Source organism: Hyperolius riggenbachi, chromosome 6 (assembly GCF_040937935.1).
Source record: "Hyperolius riggenbachi isolate aHypRig1 chromosome 6, aHypRig1.pri, whole genome shotgun sequence".
NCBI lineage: Eukaryota > Metazoa > Chordata > Amphibia > Anura > Hyperoliidae > Hyperolius > Hyperolius riggenbachi.
The window spans coordinates 328,663,082-328,676,855 of record NC_090651.1 but is presented as its reverse complement, the minus strand read 5'-3'; the positions used below and the strand labels follow the sequence as shown (position 1 = coordinate 328,676,855).

Sequence of the window (13,774 nt, the reverse complement as noted above, 5' to 3'; positions counted from 1 at the left end):
GGCCAATCACAGCGCTACCCGAACGTTCGGGGAACGTTCGGCCATGCGCTCTTAGTTCGGCCATGTGGCCGAACGGTTTGGCCGAGCACCGTCAGGTGTTCGGCCGAACTCGAACATCACCCGAACAGGGTGATGTTCTGCAGAACCCGAACAGTGGCGAACACTGTTCGCCCAACACTAGTGGCCATCAGCGGGGATTGACACGCTAAGAGGCAGAGCTCCAGACATAAGCTCTGCCTCATCAGGAAGCGCTCCCCAGAGTTAGGAGAGGGGATTTGGGGGATATAAACCCCTCATTTTGCCACGGGATAGCTGCAGTTTAGCAGGGTTTTTAGTTCTGCTTCTGGCTACCAGTTAAAAAAAGTGAATTTAGACTCGCTTCAGAGTCTCTTTAAAGGACATCCGAGGCGACATGTGACATAATAAGATAGACATGTGTAAGTACAGTGCCAAGCACACAAATTACTAGGCTGTGTTCCTTTTTTTCTTTCTCTGCCTGAAAGAGTTAAAAATCAGGTATGCAAGTGACAGTTTCTGTCTGGGTCAGGACCGGGTCAGGACCGGGTCAGACTATAGCATAACCCTCACTGATAAGTAATTACAGCCATACAATACTTTCCTGTCAGTAAATGGCTTCTGAGAGCAGGAAAGAGGTAAAAAGAGTCAATAATTCATAGATTTGAGTTCTGGCATACTTCAATGAAGGTGTCATTGTGCAAATGAAAAACAATGAAACAGTAAAAACCTAAGAACTAGATTCAAATATAAAATAAAACTGTGGGATGTCTAAAAAAGTCATTTTTAGGAGAAGGAGGACAGATACAATTGTTTTTCTCATCAGTTTATTTTCACCTCAGATGTCCTTTAATACAATTAAAGAGACTCTGTAACAACAAAAACCTCCCCTGGGGGGTACTCACCTCGGGTGGGGGAAGCCTCCGGATCCTAATGAGGCTTCCCACGCCGTCCTCTGTCCCACGGGGGTCTCGCCGCAGCCCTCCGAACAGCCGGCGACTGTGCCGACTGTCAGTTCAATATTTACCTTTGCTGGCTCCAGCGGGGGCGCTGTGGCGACTTTCGGCACGGAAATAGACGGAAATACCCGATCTCCATCGGGTCCGCTCTACTGCGCAGGCGCCGGAAACTTGCGCCTGAGCAGTAGAGCAGACCCGACGGCGATCGGGTATTTCCGCCTACTTCGGCGCCGAGAGGCATCAGAGCGCCTGCGCCGGAGCCAGGAAGGTAAATATTGCGTCACGGCTGTACGGAGGGCTACAGTGAGACCCCCGAGGGACGCAGGACGGCGTGGGAAGCCTCATTAGGATCCTGAGGCTTCCCCCACCCGAGGTGAGTACCCCCCAGGGGCCGTTTTGTCGTTACAGTTCCTCTTTAAGTAAACACTTCTCTGGCTGTGCAGACTCTCCTGAATACAGACAGCTACGAAAGCATTTCTGCGTACATTACAAGATGAATAAACCAGTTATGAATAAAATGCAAAGGCAGCTCTCAGAGCAAAAAAAATGTACTTTGGGAACTTGTAATTTCTAAATGAATAATACTATTTATGCACAAAAGCAAATATGATAACCATATGGCATATAAAAAGTAGGAAAACATTCTTTTTAATATTATGTCAGGGTTTTATACCGCTTTAAGTGTATGCTTGGCTAGGGGTTTGGTGGAGCATGAATAGGGGTATTTTTTACACTGCTTTAACCACTTGCCGACCGCGCACTCATACCGCGCGTCGGCAAAGTGGCAGCTGCAGGACCAGCGACGCAGTACTGCGTCGCCAGCTGCAGGCTGATTAATCGGGAAGCAGCCAGTCGCGCGAGCGGCTGCTTCCTGTCAATTCATGGCGGGGGGCTCCGTGAATAGCCTGCGGGCCGCCGGTGGCGGCTGGCAGGCTAAATGTAAACACAAGCGGAAATAATCTGTAAGGCAGATCGGCGATCCCCGGCCAATCAGCGGCCGGGGATCGCCGCCATGTGACAGGGGACAGCCTGTCACTGGCTGCACAGGACGGATAGTGTCCTGTGCAGCCCCGATCCCCAGAGGAGACAGATAGGAGAGGGAGGGGGAGAATGTCGCCGCGGAGGGGGCTTTGAGGTGCCCCCCCCCCGCAACACCCATCAGGCAGGAGCGATCAGACCCCCCCAGCACATCATCCCCCTAGTGGGGAAAAAAGTGGGGCGATCTGGTCGCTCTGCCTGCACCCTGATCTGTGCTGGGGGCTGCACAGCCCACCCAGCACAGATCACCTAAAACAGCGCTGGTCCTTAAGGGGGGGTAAAGGGTGGGTCCTCAAGTGGTTAATGCCTATCATTCCCCAACACTGTTTGTAATGCTAGCCGGTAGCTGAAGGTGGCAACTGCTGGTGTGTTGGTACAGTATTTGAGCAGCATCATGGGAAATTCAAAAACATTTAACTAGGCTGTCACAGACCGCAAGGCCGGTCTGCGGATGGGGTAAATCGATCAGCGTCAGAAATCCTCTTACACGGTCATTTGTTCATCACGAAGGGTTACCCGCGTTCGCAATTTGATGAACTGACTCGTGAAGGGAGCGTTCTGATACCAACCGAATCACTCCACACACATACAATTCAAAGATCTGCCACCAAGCGAGTTACACAGCCCGCTACTGTAACTATACTAGGACTTGGAGAACGCTATATTAACCCTTAGCAGTATGCAAGAATCTGGGTCAGATCGTTATGTCTGGGCCGGGTTCTCGCATACGGGTTATAAATGTATACTTCTATTAAACACAGGGTAGCGAGTTCAGGAGAATAGGTACGATTGTGTAGGTTCAGCAACAGGTCATAACCGCTAAACGATTTTTAAACGTTTAATAACACAAATGCATTACATACAAGTATATACACCTATTAACATATAAAACACAGAGCTTAAAAATAAAAGGAATAAAATCAGAAAGTTCTTACTTAGTTAGCTGAGCAGTCCATTTGAATCATGAAGAAAATAGTCCAGTTTAAAAGTAGGCATTCAGGTTGAAGTCTTTGTACACAACATGCGCCCGGTTCTCCTTGAGCACATGCCTAGACCTTCCTGGTAGATGGGAATTGAAGAACTGGGAGGAGTTCCTTGCAAACTCTTTTTACTGACCAGAGTTTTGGGGCGGTCACTACCTGGAAAGTAGGTGTGTTTGAGGCAGGGTTACCTCCTGGCAGGCAAGTTACCACCCACAGACTTGGAGCAAGGAATGTACCAATTATTAATAATTTGTGTAATTCCGCCCAAGATGGGTGCAACGCAAATCCGAGACCATATTCATAAGCAGCACGCGACTCTGTATTAAATGAGGCTATACACGCCTAGTCTGTCGAATTTGCTCTACGCAGGCCGGATAAAGTGGTTTCTATATGGATCCCTGATAGCTAGAAACGTGCACTTTAGGTGAACGATAGAACTGTTTCCTAGGTATCAGAAAATGTAACTTTGGTCTTGCTGTGCCAAACCTATTTTGAATTATTAATAAAGTAAATGTTCCCATTGTGTGAAGCTATGAGTTTTTGGAGGGAAATTTGAGTCTCAACCAGTTTGAGGAGGTTTTTTTTTCTTTTGGGGAAAGATGAGCTGTAGCCAAATGGCTTCTCCCCAGGGAAGCTAGCTACGTGTGACTTTCTCTCCTGACACAGGATGTGGGGGGAAGGTTACTGTACTCAGTAAGAGAGAGGGAAATTGACATCTATTGTGCATCTACCCAAGACTGACAGGAACTGTGCACGACCATGCGAAAGTCGATGGCGATTTTGCGCACAACTTTCCGTAATGTCCGTCACATCTCCCCCCTACCAGTCGGACGCACAGAGTGGGTCTGCATGACCCGCTCTACGCGCCGCTTAGCTACTGAACGGGTTCTCGACTTCTTATCTGACTGCCCTTTAGACAACTCACTAGAAGCATAAGGCCTCATGGTCCGGTGTGTCCCAGTGTCCGCTTTGCGGACGGTGCGATGCACACCCACAGGCTTACCTCTAAAGGCCTGGCTGGGTTTGCGTAGCGCTTCCTGTAAGGGAGAGAGTCGCTGGCTGACATCCGGGTCACTTCCTGACTCTCGGGTGTCAGCCTGCGAATCTGGAAGCAGCGTGGCATACCCCTGCTCTAACTGACTACACCTTGGCACAACATTTTGGTCAGCACAACCTAGGTGGACATTAGAGCACATTTTAAAAAACGAATCAGCCTTTACCGGGGTGGCGAGGCTTGCCCCTTCTCCAGGAAGGATAGAGAGTGGACCTCTGGGCAGTTTTGCACTGGGTTGCTTCTGCAAGGGGAAAACATGCAAGGGTGAGACAGGGAAGGCATGGCCTGTCTCCACCAGCTGTTTGTTAACAGCAGGCAATGGTGGAGCACTCTGGCTGTCATAGCAGGAGGGGAGGTCTAGGCCCCCTGCTGCCTGCTCTGACACCTGGCCTGCTTCCACTGCCAAGCACGGATATGACCCAGGCAACACAAGACTGTTACCTCTTAGGTTAGAGGCAATCACACTTAAACATAAATCATTTTTAGTAATAGGAGATTCGGCATGAAATCTATTAGCAACATCTGGTACAACATTAACATCACAGTTACGTTCATTTTTCACATCATGTACACAGGTATCTGGAACAACAGTGACAGGTTTAGAATCAGACAAACCGTGATTAGACAGCTGTCCATTAGAAGCAGGTACCGCTTCCTGGCCTCCTTCCCTAGGAGGGCTAGGTACCATTACCCTTGCTGCCTCCCTCTGTCCCACCCCAAGCTTGTACAGTACCCGAGTGGGTCCAGACTGGCAATCTGGGGTGTTGATCACAGGTTCATAAAAGGATCGTAGGGTGCCAAGATCGGTGCCCAACAGCACAGGCACTGGGATGTCATCTGTCACCCCCACAACTTTTGACTGGCGGCCCCTTCCCCAATCGAGAACAACACGAGCTTTGGCGATGCGTGCGTGTGCGCCACCAACTCCCAAAAGTGTGACACGCTCATTAGGCAGGAAATTCTCCCTGGCTACAAGATGAGAGCGAACCAAGGTAAGCTCTGCGCCTGTGTCGCGGAAACCAACAGTGATCTGGTCGTTAACTTCCACGACTTGATGATTTCCGGAAAGTCGAGGATTTGCTGCTCCCATGACGAGGTAGGCGTGTGCAGTAGAGGATGCGCTAGCCACTTCTGCGCTAGGCTCTGGAGACGGCGTCCTCACCTCGGGGCAGGCAGACTTGAGGTGTCCTCGCTGTCCACAGTGGTAGCACTTCGGAACATATGTGGCCTCAGGCGGATGAGTACCAGGTGCAGCATCCGGCCTCTGTGGCTGTGGGACCCGATTCCCACGGTTAGCAGGGGGAGGAGAGCTGGGTTGCATAGGTCTCCCCCCTCTCCAGCTCTGGGCTGGAGGTTTGCGGCTGTCCGGCACACGGGTGGCCACAAAAGTGTCTGCAAGTTCTGCGGCAGCTTTGGCGGATTCAGGCTTCCGCTCCAAGACAAACTGCCGGACATCTGGAGTGCAGCAGTTCAGCAACTGCTCCTGCACGATGAGGTCCTCCAGACCTTGGTGAGAGTCTTTTTTGAGGCCCCGTGACCACTGCCTGAACACGGTCAGCAGGCAACTCTCCAGGTCTGTGTAAGAGTCGGTGTGGCCTTTCTGCAGGGAGCGAAACTTTTTGCGATAGACCTCTGGGGTCAGCTGGTACTTGGCGATAATCGCAGCTTTTATCGCAGCATAGTCATTGTCCTTGTCAGCGGGTAAGTCCACAAACGCCTCAAGCGCTTTGTCCCGCAAGTTGGGTGTCAGATATCTCGCCCACTGCTCCTGGGGCAGATGATGCTGACGGCAAGTCTTTTCAAATGAGTGTAAATAAGTGTCAGAAAATGTAACTTTGGTCTTGCTGTGCCAAACCTATTTTGAATTATTAATAAAGTAAATGTTCCCATTGTGTGAAGCTATGAGTTTTTGGAGGGAAATTTGAATCTCAACCAGTTTGAGGAGGGTTTTTTTTCTTTTGGGGAAAGATGAGCTGTAGCCAAATGGCTTCTCCCCAGGGAAGCTAGCTACGTGTGACTTTCTCTCCTGACACAGGATGTGGGGGGAAGGTTACTGTACTCAGTAAGAGAGAGGGAAATTGACATCTATTGTGCATCTACCCAAGACTGACAGGAACTGTGCACGACCATGCGAAAGTCGATGGCGATTTTGCGCACAACTTTCCGTAATGTCCGTCACATAGGCAGCAACCACCCACCCGATATTACTTGCAGTTGTTCTAAACTCCTTGGGGAATGAAAGGGAGATAATAACTGTCCTACAACCACCAGCACTAACCACTTGCGCAGATGGAGGGTTTCATTTGCATACACATACAATAGTCGAGCAGCGGTCAATCCACAGGTGGTTGAACCATGAGACAACTGTCCAGATGACCCGGCATCAGTGGCAGGAATAAAACCAACATGCGCTGTAACTCCGCCCCTTCCTTGCACGCCAGCGTAATTCCATTATTACACGGTGCTGCATGCTGCTAGAGTGGAGCAAAGTGTCAAACTTTTTCTCATAGGCTGACACTTTCCTGGACTAGATTTGGCAATGGCGCCCTTTAGTGATCAGCCCAAATGTGCCCACATAATATTTATATTATGCCACAGGGGATGGGGCTGGTGGCAACCAAAGTGTAGGATTTAGTACGACACTTTGATCTAAGGGGGCTAAACCAGTGCCAGATATTGTCCAGCAACAGCGCCAGAGAAGGATCATCTACCAGGCAACCTAGGCAGGTGTGTGGGGCCTAGTGGGTGTCAAAGAGTCCAATTGCCACCATCTTTGACCTCTCTCCACTTCAGCTTACCAAAAGGACCACAAGGGGGCCCTACTACCTTGCATAGGACCCCATTACATCTTAATCCATCTCTGAACACCGCCAGTTTTCCTATGTTTGACATAGCATTTGAAAGGGTTAAAGTAGGAGAAAACTTAAAGGGGCACTACAGCGAAAAAATGTAAAATTTAAAATATGTGCAAACACATACAAATAAGAAGTACATTTTTCCAGAGTAAAATGAGCCATACATTACTTTTCTCCCATGTTGCTGTCACTTACAGTAGGTAGTAGAAATCTGACAGAAGTGACAGGTTTTGGACTAGTCCATCTCTTCATAGGGGATTCTCAGCAAGGCTTTTATTCTTTATAAAGATATTCCCTAAAAAGGATTTAAACAATGATGCTGGCCAGCTTCCCTGCTCGCTACACAGATTGTTGGCAGTTGGACAGAGCAACTGCCATTCACTAAGTGCTTTTGAAAATAAATATATCCCTGAGAATCCCCTATAAAGAGATGGACTAGTCTAAACCTGTCACTTCTGTCAGATTTCTACTACCTACTGTAAGTGACAGCCACATAGGAGAAAAGTAATTTATGGCTCATTTTGCTCTGGAAAAAATGTACTTCTTATTTGTGTAGGTTTGCACATATTTTAAATTTTACAGTTTTCCGCTGTAGTGCCCCTTTAAGAGAAAAAATGAATTGAATAAGGGCTACAGTGTTCTCAATGGAACACTGACAGTAATTAAACTCCAAAAAACATTGTGAGCCTTTTACACTCATGCCAAAAAAATAAATAACTAAAATAAAATGTAAAACATTTGAGTACAGTTTGTGCGGTAAAACATTTTATTCTAGTCTTGCGTTAGGAATACAAATTTAAAAAATGTAAGGATTTTACAGCTGCCTCTGCCCTAGTTTATAGAGTTTTGCCTTCTCTTAATTCCTGTTGTCAGTGGGCCAGTAAGTAAATGGAGACAATGGGCTTGATTCACAAAGCGGTGCTAACTGTTAGCACGCCTGTGAAAACCCCCTTAGCACGTCTAAACGAGCTTTTCGCGCATAAAACTTTATGCGCATAAAACTTAACGCGCGTAAAACTTTACGCGCACACTGCACAGAGCGCAGGGCGCTCCGCGCGAAGTGCCCATTAAAGCCTATGGGACTTAGCGCGCATAAAACTTTGCGCGCGTAAAACTTTGCGCGCGCAAAGTTAGCACGCGATCTGATTGAGAAATCCGGTGCTAACCTACTTAGCACCCTGGTTAGCACGTCTAAAGACTTTAGACGTGCTAAGTAGGTTAGCACTGCTTTGTGAATCAAGCCCAATAAGGACACAGAGAACAGTAAAACAATGCAAATATTCTTTTATGCACTACTAAAACTGTTTTTATTTCGGTATATGATTTCAGTATTAATTTTGTTTTATCTGCGCTAACTGTTTATTCCAGGGTCTCCAACCAGCTCAAGTATTTCTTGTAAGGTGGAACCATTTACTGACTTTGCAAGGTTCATCTGCTCCTGGCCAGGGTTGTGGCCTGTGGCTAGCATTGATCTGATATTTAATGGCACAGTAAAAGGAGGACAGGACATTGTAACAAAGACTGTGATGCCAGATAATGAGGTGCAACAACCAGAGCTGACCTGTCGAGGAGACCAATCGGGCAAGAAGTCTGAGTGCCACATTACTTTTGGTGAGACAGTGATTACATAGTCTGCAGACCTTCCACATACAAACTGATCATTGCTATTATGTATCTCTAACAACTCCACTATACTGAAAATCACTACATTTGACATTAAGTAACTGTATGGTCTCTGTTAAAATTAGGCCTTGAAATTAGTGATGTCGCGAACCTCCGATTTTTGGAAGATTCGGTTCACGTAAAAGTTCGCGAACCGCAATAGACTTCAATGGGGAGGCAAACTTTGATAAATAGGAAAAATTATGCTGGCCACAAAAGTGATGGAAAACATGTTTCAAGGGGTCTAACACCTGGAGGGGGGCATGGCGGAGTGGGATACACGCCAAAAGTCCCGGAGAAAAATCTGAATTTGACGCAAAGCAGCGTTTTAAGGGCTGAAATCACATTGAATGCTAAATTGCAGGCCTAAAGTGCCTTCAAACATCTTGCATGTGTATACATCAATCAGGGAGTGTGATTAGAGTACTGCTTCACACTGACACACCAAACTCACTGTGTTACGCACCACAAACAGCTGTTTGCGTAGTGATGGCCGTGCTGGACTGGTGCGCAACATGGCCAGAGTGTAGGCCATGGTGGTTTTCCAGCCCATATGGTTGCCGGGCTGTGGTAGCTCAATGATAGAACAACAGTGACTGTCCAGCTGATCAAATTTGGTCTGACTACAATGAAGCAACGACCTTATTATCTTTTGTGTGGCACCCCCACCCGAGACACCCATATAGCCGGCGGTCATTGCTTCATTGTGATACGCAAGCCCCTTCACCGCGGCAAGGTAAAGATCACGAAGGGGGATGGGCACATGTACATGCCTTCTGTTTTTTTGATGCAGCCACCCGCAGTGCAGCCAGAAAAATTAGGCAGGCATGTACACGCACCAGAAAAATTAGTATAGCGGCCGCTGCTAGCAGAGGCCTTAAAAATTCAGGAATCCGCCTAGATTCCTGGACCCTGTTGGTGGTGGCGGAGAAGGCAAGCCGCCTGCAGGCAGAGATGCTGTGTGTGGGGACTGACTTAGTCTTCGGTCGTGCAGTAGTCCTCCGGGATCCATGCCTCATTCATTTTGATAAAGGTCAGGTACTGAACACTGTCGTGACTTAGGTGACTTCTCTTCTCAGTGACAATGCCTCCAGCTGCACTGAAGGTCCTTTCTGACAGGACGCTTGCGGCAGGGCAAGAGAGAAGTTGGATGGCAAATTGGGACAGCTCTGGCCACAGGTCAAGCCTGTGCAACCAGTAGTTCAAGGGTTCATTGTCGCTGCTCGCAGTGTCTACATCCACACTCAAGGCCAGGTAGTTGGCTACCTGCCGGTCCAGGCGTTGGTGGAGGGTGGATCCAGAAGGAATATGGTGAGGCGTTGGACTAAAAAATGTCCGCATGTCCGACATCACCCTGAGATCGCTGGAGCATCCTGTCCTTGCCTGCGTGGACTTGGGAGGAGGAGGATTACTGCCAGTGGTAGTTAAAAGTAGTTAGATGCAGAGAGCGGGGTTCACTCAACACAACAGGTAGTTATATGCAGTGAGCTGGGTTCACTCAACAGTAAAGGTAGTTAGAGGCAGTGAGCTGGGTTCACTCAACACAAAAGGTAGTTATATGCAGTGAGGTGGGTTCACAGAATAGTAAAGGTAGTTATATGCAGTGAGCTGGGTTCACTCAACACAAAGGTAGGTATATGCAGTGATTAGGTGGGTTAAGTAAACACAACAGGTACTAGTAGGTATATACAGTACTGGGTAGTACAATGTGCAGTTCCCTGTCACACACACAGGTAGTCACTGAATGTGCTGGGCTGCTGGCAGTGGCACACACAGCATGAATTAGCACCGCTGTGTATGCAACAAAAGTGTCAGTTTGACACACAGGAAAAAAAAAAAAAAGAACAGGATTAGCTCTGAAAAGAGCTGTTGAGGGGTGCTATTAAAGCAATAATAATCAGCAAGGAGCAAGCTAAGAAGCCAAGAACCTAACTAATCTTTCCCTAGGAGAACAATCTGCAGCAGCTCGCCCTAGTCTGTCTAATAGCAGGCAGACGAGTGAGTGTAATGACCGGCGAGCCTGCCTTATATAAGGGGGGTGGGACTCTAGGGCTTAGTGTAGCCTGATTGGCTACAATGTGCCTGCTGACTGTGATGCAGAGGGTCAAAGTTGACCCTCATAGTGCATTAAGGGGCGAACTGAACTTCCGCAAAAGTTCGCCTTCCTCAGGTGAACGCGAACCACCAAAGTTCGCCTGGAACCGTTCACAGGTGAACCGTTCGCTACATCCCTACTTGAAATCACAATTTGTATCTTCAAACTGTTTCTGGGGCACTACAATACGGCTTCCCCCAGCTTTCTTCTGCTCTACACATACACTGTGGACTTGATTCAGAAAAGGGTGCTAAGTGTTAGCACGCCAGTGAAAAGCAACTTTGCATGTGCTAACATGCTTTGCACGTGCTAAGCAGCACATGCAAACTACTTAGCACCGTAGTTAGCACATGTAAACTACTTAGCACCCTAGTTTTTTTTTTTTAAATCAGTGTTTATTCAACAAAGAAAAGGAACATATGACAGAATATGCAGTGTAGCAGTGCGCCTCCTAACTTTTCCAACAGTAGCTTCAGCATCAATCATCACTGTGAAAGATGAGAGGTATTGTTAACAATAATATAATGATCGTCACATAATATATAGAGCTCAGATTGAATTAAAATTTCCAAATATCCTATTTTTTACAAGATCATATTTAGCAAGACCAGGGGTATCTAACCATGGAGCTTAGCACCCTAGTTAGCACGGTGCTAAGTAGTAGTTTGCATGTCCTAACTACGGTGCTAAGTAGTTTGCATGTGCTAACTACGGTGCTAAGTTTGCATGTGCTAACTACGGTGCTAAGTAGTTTGTATTAGGGATGCTCAGCAGAGCTCGAATATTCGAGTAGCTCGAATATTCGAGCTCTTTTTCAGCTATTCGAGCTCGGTATTCGAGCTCCGAATAGCTGGAGCTATTCGAATGGGCTATCCGAGTACACTCGAATAGCCCATTCACTATTCGAGCTATTCGAGCAACCCGGCGCTATTCGAGCTCGGTACCGAGCTCGAATAGCGTCATAGCCCAGATTGATGTCCTTAGAGCCAATCAGAGGGCTCCCAGGCCCTCTGACGGCAGCCAATCACAGAGGGGGACCCTGGCCAGCCCCTACCCTATAAATAGCGGCCGCCATGTTCCGTTTCTCCGTGCTTGCCTGAGACTTGTACAGAGAGAGAGTTGCTCCTTTGTGCTTTGGCTTAGCAAGAGCTCTATTGTGGTCATTTACCTAGCGTTTTTGCTCACATACACCTCCTATACACACCTATATTGTTGTTAGTTATTTAGACATTGTATTTTAGTTAGTAGCTTGTGTGTTACATTAGAGACAGGCAGCTGCTGCAAGCTTACAGGTTTAGGCCTCAGGGGGGCCTTGCCTCTGTGGGCAGCTGTCCTCTGTTTATTTCTCTCATCTATACCAGTATTTCTGCTGTCCTTTACTAATAGTATTGTAGTTATACCAGGGACGAATCTAGGGGGGAGCAAGCGGGTCTCTTGCCCCAGGCGCAGTTTGTTGAATTCTTAAAAAGGCGGCAAAATGTGGATGGGGAATGGCAGTTTAGGCGCCAAAACCTGACCTTGCCCCAGGCGCAACTTCGGGCAACTTGGTCTAGATCCGTCCCTGAGTTATACTGTACTAGGAGTAGGACACTCACTGACTGTCACTGTTTATAGGCTACTAGCTAGCTCCTGCGTGTGTGCACTCACTCACTGTCTGTGTGTACACACACTCTATTTCCTTCTGATTACTGATAGATTATTGTTAGTTAGTTGTACTTACTTACTACTTACTCTTACTGTACCCGTAGGGACACTCACTGTCACTGTTCATATAGGCTACTAGCTCCTGCGTGTGCGCACTGCACTCACTGTCTGAGTGTACACACACAACACACACTCTATTTCCTTCTGATCGCTGATTGATTATCGTAATTAGTTAGTTGTACTTACTGTTACTACTTACTCTTACTGTACTAGGAGTCTAGGACACTCAGTCACTGTCCATAGGCTACTAGCTCCTGCGTGCGTGCACTCACTGTCTGAGTGTACACACACCCACACTCCATTTCCTTCTGATCGCTGATTGATTATCGTAATTAGTTAGTTGTACTTACTGTTACTACTTACTCTTACTGTACTAGGAGTCTAGGACACTCAGTCACTGTCCATAGGCTACTAGCTCCTGCGTGCGTGCACTCACTGTCTGAGTGTACACACACCCACACTCCATTTCCTTCTGATCGCTGATTGATTATTGTAATTAGTTAGTTCTACTTACTGTTACTACTTACTCTTACTGTACTAGGAGTCTAGGACACTCAGTCACTGTGTTCATAGGCTACTAGCTCCTGCGTGCGTGCACTCACTGTCTGAGTGTACACACACCCACACTCCATTTCCTTCTGATCGCTGATTGATTATTGTAATTAGTTAGTTCTACTTACTGTTACTACTTACTCTTACTGTACTAGGAGTCTAGGACACTCAGTCACTGTGTTCATAGGCTACTAGCTCCTGCGTGCGTGCACTCACTGTCTGAGTGTACACACACCCACACTCCATTTCCTTCTGATCGCTGATTGATTATTGTAATTAGTTAGTTCTACTTACTGTTACTACTTACTCTTACTGTACTAGGAGTCTAGGACACTCAGTCACTGTGTTCATAGGCTACTAGCTCCTGCGTGCGTGCACTCACTGTCTGAGTGTACACACACCCACACTCCATTTCCTTCTGATCGCTGATTGATTATTGTAATTAGTTAGTTCTACTTACTGTTACTACTTACTCTTACTGTACTAGGAGTCTAGGACACTCAGTCACTGTGTTCATAGGCTACTAGCTCCTGCGTGCGTGCACTCACTGTCTGAGTGTACACACACCCACACTCCATTTCCTTCTGATCGCTGATTGATTATCGTAATTAGTTAGTTGTACTTACTGTTACTACTTACTCTTACTGTAGTAGGAGTCTAGGACACTCAGTCACTGTCCATAGGCTACTAGCTCCTGCGTGCGGTCACTCACTGTCTGAGTGTACACACACCACCCACACTCTATTTCCTTCTGATCGCTGATTGATTATTGTAATTAGTTAGTTCTACTTACTGTTACTACTTACTCTTACTGTACTAGGAGTCTAGGACACTCAGTCACTGTGTTCATAGGCTAC

The 13,774-nt window shown here is 47.3% G+C and overlaps 1 protein-coding gene across 4 annotated transcripts in view; it reads left to right on the top strand.

Annotated features, from left to right (window-relative positions):
* Positions 1 to 13,774, top strand: part of LOC137522904 (V-set and immunoglobulin domain-containing protein 10-like) — a 91,369-nt gene that overhangs the window by 43,373 nt on the left and 34,222 nt on the right. For all 4 annotated transcript variants that reach the window (XM_068243046.1, XM_068243045.1, XM_068243048.1 and 1 more), the window contains exon 2: positions 8,273 to 8,515. In XM_068243046.1, the coding sequence (XP_068099147.1) occupies positions 8,273 to 8,515 (243 nt within the window). The remainder of the gene's footprint in view (positions 1 to 8,272; positions 8,516 to 13,774) is intronic.